Below are 6,000 nucleotides of genomic sequence, written 5' to 3' on the forward strand. Positions count from 1 at the left end.
TTACCCTGTGATGCCTATTGCAGTTTTATGTTGACAAGAGCATCTACCTATAGACATTTACTAATGAGTATTCATTCTGAAGTATGATATATGTAATCTGGTGCTATCTATGTCATGGCTTCCAATAATTCTTGTTTTATCAATTTTCTTTGTGACAAGAGCCATTCGGCTCCATCTAATCTATTGTGCCATCATGTGGTGTAACAAGGCCACTTCTTCTGGAGAAGATATTTTCACAGATATCGAAACCGTGGTCAAGGGCTAATAAACCTTTATTAGCAACTGGTTGGCTGATTTTTCAACCTTGTCAGATTACACAGTTGCTATTTTGCAGCCATGTTTAAGATTTTGAAATATATAAATATGTTTCACTTTACTTTTCTTATAAACAGCCTGTTGGATCTCCAATATGAAAAGAAAGACGTGTCTCACATCATTATTGCCTCCAAAATACATCATGGTCTCGACATGGCTATTTAGATTAGAGGAAACATGTCATGCTTAAATGTAAACTGTGCTCTAGAATTCTTGTTGTATGGGTCTTGTAGTTCTGTGCATATTCTGCATTGTTTAAGTGCAATATCCACTGAATGCCATCTTCGCTTCTCTTTGCACATAATTTGTGATTTGATTGTTTTAATCATAACACCATTTCCTAACTCTTTATGGACACAAGTGCCTCAATAAGAAACACTTATTTTTGCAGTTAATAAAATAGACAAGAAATGGTGTCTTTACACTAACATAAGGAAAAGAAGGGCTGGCTGAGCCCAAACAAAGCAGCAACTCCCTGTACAAAGACCTGCACACATCCACAAAAGATAATGTTATGCATCTATGGATCATTCCTTCACTGTGAAACGATCCATTGGCAGCACAAACCCAGGCTAGGAAGTCAGGTGCTGCACGGACCTGCACACTTTGTACATGATGAGTGTACAACTGTTTCTTACACAATATCCATCATGTTGTGGAGGGTGGAATGCATTCTGCTGCAGCAGTCCTATTGGTAATCGTGCCCAACATTATGTCCATGTGTTGTAATACAACTGCACCATTTGTGGCATTGACAAGTTTCTCAGGCTACTTGCATGTTGAATGAACCGGTCTCATGCAAGCATTGATGGTATTTTGTTAATGCTCTGCCATTTGACCATCTTCTCTCAAGATATGCTTCATAATACAACTGAGCTGCCTCCTATGCATTCCTATTAACATGCCCATACATGAAGTGGATGTCAGGCATTTATTCGTTTGAAATGTGTGTGGAGCCATGGTAGCTGCTTCAAATGATGCACATGCACACTACATTTGTGGTGGAAACTAATATCTGGAACATAAGGCCATGTTTCTTCTGCAGTTTTAGTGCTTCCGTATCACCAGCACAGCTCAAAACTTGAGATTCAGTCATTCTTTACTTCACACCAATGAAAATAACATACTCAACTAGCTGATAGGAATCTTCCTGCAGCAAACATAGCCTTACATATTAACAGTGCTACAGCACTGGTGCAACTCCACTTGGGCTTACACCATATTAAGGAAACCATCAATTTCTGGACCTATGTTTATTAGGATTATTTGTATTTTTTAATGTCCTCTACTCACCCCTCTCATCTGTACCTATAATAGTCAAATAAACTGATTAGTGTCAGTCTACACATCATGCCGATTGCCATAATATCCAACAGCTATCAAATACATCACAAACCATTAAAGAGTTCTCCACAAAGTAAAATTGTTTCCTGGGTGTATGTGGGAAAATGTAGCAACTGTGGCAAAGTATTCCCTGTTTCAAATAGGCATGTCATTAAAAAATAACAAAAAGCAGTGTATTAGACATTTAGTAACTCACACGTGTTTACACATTTGTTCAGTTTTTTATATAGTTTACAATATAATGTCACAAAAGTCACCAAAACTATAGTCAAGATGGCGTACGAATATCTATGACAGCTCACACTGCTGTTGCCAGATTTGAGTTGTGAAGCACTAACAGTTGCACGTAAAAATAGTAGCTGTCTACAGAGCTGTGACCATACTGATGTATTGGTACAGAGATGTTTTGTAAATTGCATTAGATTATTTACTGACATAGGCCTGCCAAGCTGCCACAAGCAGCCTACTGCATCTGTCAGGAATCAACTTATGCTGACTCAACTATAGGCCTATTTTTGGATGAAGTTATATATTGGACCCCCCCCCCCCTTGCATTTTCAATATGGTGCAAAAGTAATCTGTTACCACAGTCAGATTTTCTGCTTTCACACTGGTCAGCTTCATTAGCTTACAACCAAATTGTCGCCTTCCAACCTAACCTAGACCTCGGACTGTGCTACAGATCATTCTGTGACCATAGCCAAGATTTCAGGGAGGGATCCAGTACTTAAATTTAGCACTCTTTAATTGCAAGGTAGAAACCCTGCATGGCTTCAAGTATGTCAGGCACAGCATTTTCTCGGTAAATTGGTTAAAGCTTCACTTCAGCATTTGTCAACAAATCGGAGACACGGCATATTTTTTGTAACCCATTACCAAGAACACTAAAACTAAAAATAACTAAACTTTGCCATGAAGGTACAAAGACACCGACTGGCTGCCATGTCATCCTCAGCCCAAGGGTGTCACAGAATGTGGACATGGAGGGGCATATGGCTAGCACACCACTCTCCCGGTCTATGTCAGTTTATGAGGCTGGAAAAGTTACTTCTCAATCAAATAACTCCTCAGTTTTGCCTCACAAGGGTTGAGTGCATCCCGCTCGGCTGACCAATTGGTCACCCCTCCAAGTACTACACCCAAAACAGCTGATCTGCATGCCACATCTCTTGCAGTGTTCGTGTCCTGTTCACATCAGTGAAGTGACAGTGCTCTGCTGTAGAAGTGTTAACATTGAGATTGTACCTACATTAATGAAAGAAGGTATTTTTCATAGCTGTATCTGCCTCCAGATCTGGATCCTAAACAGCACATCTGGGCTACAGAAAAAAAAATCACTTCTTGACTCTGAATAACCTTTAAACTTTGTGGTAACTTGTCTGGGAAATTGGCAACTTATAAGCCATATGTGAAACGCATGTTAAATGTTACTCACTTGTTTGCATACTTTGGCATGTTCAATTCAGGCATAATAACAGATACATTCATAGTAAACCCAATAAAGTATTTAACATTCTGAGATAGGTGCAGTCTCATTCTAAATGCTCTCCTTCTGAGGTAGATAAATAGGGCTTCTTTAGTCTCCCTCATACACATACAATACAAGGTCAAAACTGAGAAAGTTAGTTAAATTATGCACAGCAAAAGTATGACAGAAGCTATTTTTCATGCAGCCTTCGTGAAAGCAATTGGATATCAAGTACAAAGCACTGCCAACACTTTGCTATAAATTAAAATGTAGGTTACGTGGTATAAATTATGATACAACTGATTACAGATAAACATAACACAGAAAATCTGTAAAATATATGCAGCCTACACAACTGTCACACGATTGTTACATACATGTGTGCACATTCGTCTTCGTCATTGGCGTATTCCACATTCACGTTAACGAAGAAATTACATTTATCTCCAGAATCAAAACTTTTGTTGACTCGTTTGGCTATTGCTGGTACAACTGTCCACTTCCATACGTCTTTTACTGGCACCATATGAGTTTCATAACGTGCAAAATCAGAATCAAAATACTCGGGGAACTTGTCCCTTATAAACAACCATAATGAATGCGCCCTGATCTGGAAACAGACCGGCAGTGACAACGCGCAAGTGAATGTGGTGCTGTCGAAGGATCCTTCTAGTATTTTGTTGGAAATCTGGGGAATAAAATGTCAAATAACACTTCCTTGACACATGATTTTCTTTTTACAAAAATATATATGTCAGCAGATATCCAAAACAGTACAGTACCTTCTCAGTTATTCCTTCAAACAAATTATCTTGTAATAAACCCAAACAAGCGATGCACATGACTTCTGAAACATTATCTTCTCCACATTCATTCGTTTCAACCGGTGACTCGAGTCCTTTCTGTAAAACAATGCAGGTTAAAGCTGGTTCTCATGCCTCATGTTCTTTAAGTACTGAAAATATGCGCACCTTTCTAAGTGTTTCTGGCACATCACTGTATGCTGTAGATTCTCTTTCACCGATAACTCGCAGACAACAGCGTTTACAACAACCAACTTCACGTAAACTTTTAAACACGTCTTCGCAACCCATTGTATATTGCCGCCAGTAGTCAAACGTAAACAATAACAAAAACACAGACGTTGTTGGCACACACACAGTATCTTTGAAGGAAATACATAAATACAGTGTTGGCAAATGAAAACGGTAAAATAAACTCTGTGAAGTTAAAAGCCTGTGTATCTGTTTCGAAAATTATAAAGTACATTCGAAGAGAAAAGGAAGCAGACCTTCGAAAACGAGACACCAAAAGCCATCATCTATGGTACTTGTGTAACTACTACCACTGATACAAAAAAATGAATCACTGGTAGAGCTGTAGTCTACACATAAATGATTCATTTTTGGCAGTAGATGACAAAATAATAATGTAATTATACGAAAGATCGCTCATAGCAATAATGCATCCGACAGATGAGTCTGACTGAAGAGTTGCTCTTTACATTTAAAGAGACTACGCAATATAGCAACAACACGTTTTTAAATGTAAATTAATAAATAAACATAAACACAACCACTGCAGATGAACACAAGAAGAAAACTACAACGAAATGATACCTGTCATAAGCTTGAACATTCAGTTCCAAATCAGGCAATAAATTACAAATTTCTGTGTAACAGACTAGCTGTACTAGCACATGATTTATGGCAATAATATCACTAAAATTTGCAGAAAATAGAACAGACTTCAAATGCAAACTGAAATCATATCAGCTTGAAACTCTGTCTCCTCCAAAGAAGAATTTCTGTACAGGGAACAATGTCACAAGTTTGTGTGTGTGTGTGTGAGAGAGAGAGAGAGAGAGAGAGAGAGGGGGGGGGAAGAGCTAAAAAAAACTATTGTTAGAAAAGTTAAGACAATCATATAAATGTTCAGGAAGTTACCATTATTTTTTTTGGATGAAGTTGCTACAGTTGTACAATTGAAAAACTAACTAAACTCGCACACAGCGAGATGTCACAATTGTGATCCACAGAACATGCAAATAACTAACTTACTCAGAATCATTTTTTCTAAAATGAAAAATGTATTGGACAGTAAACACATATATCAATAGCACACTATGGCCTAATCTATCACATTTATTATAAATTATAAGAGCAGAAAAGTCTGGGAAAACATGGAAATATGTTATTTAATTAATATTTTTAATGTACATGTTACACAAAACACAATTAAAAAAGAAATGGAATACAGTGCTGTTACTGATAATGAATTGATCGATCAATGAATCCCTGCTAGAGTAGCACTTGATCAAAGAGGGTATGCATGTCATAACAAAGAATCAGGCAGATCTTAATAGAATTTTGGAGTAGTAGAAAGAGAGTGCCAACTTGATTTATATATTGAGAAACGTAAAATTCTGCACTTCATAAAACACAGAAACATAGTATCCTATATGAGTAAAACATCGATGAGTCACATCTGGAATCAAATATATTGCAATAATACATTGGTGTAACATTTTGTAGGGTTATGAAATGGTATGGTGTTAGAGGATCAGTCATAGTTACAGCAAATGACAGACTTCAGTTCCTTAATAAGATGTGTGGGAAATGCGGTCAGCCTACAAAGGGGACTGTCATGCACATCACAGTAGCATGCAGAATGTGGATGTAGATATAGATGGACAGCAGGCAGCGTGTCCAGCCATGGTTTTAATGCACAATAATAACTTTTGTGAAAATTAGCTACACAATATACTTTAAAGCAAGTTCCTTGTATTTGTATACTCGAATTTCTAATTACATAATAGCCAACATTGGAGTTCTACATTGTACTCCCTAAATAACACATGTAGACCTAATATA

General features: G+C 37.4%; 1 protein-coding gene across 1 annotated transcript in view; it reads right to left on the reverse strand.

Annotated features, from left to right (window-relative positions):
- The window catches only part of LOC126175641 (tRNA pseudouridine synthase Pus10), a 100,198-nt gene extending 95,785 nt beyond the window's left edge, over positions 1–4,413 (reverse strand). Inside the window, exons 1-3 of the mRNA XM_049922531.1 lie at positions 4,099–4,413; positions 3,910–4,029; positions 3,505–3,815 (exon numbers count right to left, since the gene is read on the reverse strand). Of these exons, the coding sequence (XP_049778488.1) occupies positions 3,505–3,815; positions 3,910–4,029; positions 4,099–4,221 (554 nt within the window). The 5' untranslated portion in view covers positions 4,222–4,413. The remainder of the gene's footprint in view (positions 1–3,504; positions 3,816–3,909; positions 4,030–4,098) is intronic.
- Positions 4,414–6,000: the final 1,587 nt, after the last annotated feature.

This window comes from Schistocerca cancellata, chromosome 3 (assembly GCF_023864275.1).
Source record: "Schistocerca cancellata isolate TAMUIC-IGC-003103 chromosome 3, iqSchCanc2.1, whole genome shotgun sequence".
Lineage (NCBI taxonomy): Eukaryota > Metazoa > Arthropoda > Insecta > Orthoptera > Acrididae > Schistocerca > Schistocerca cancellata.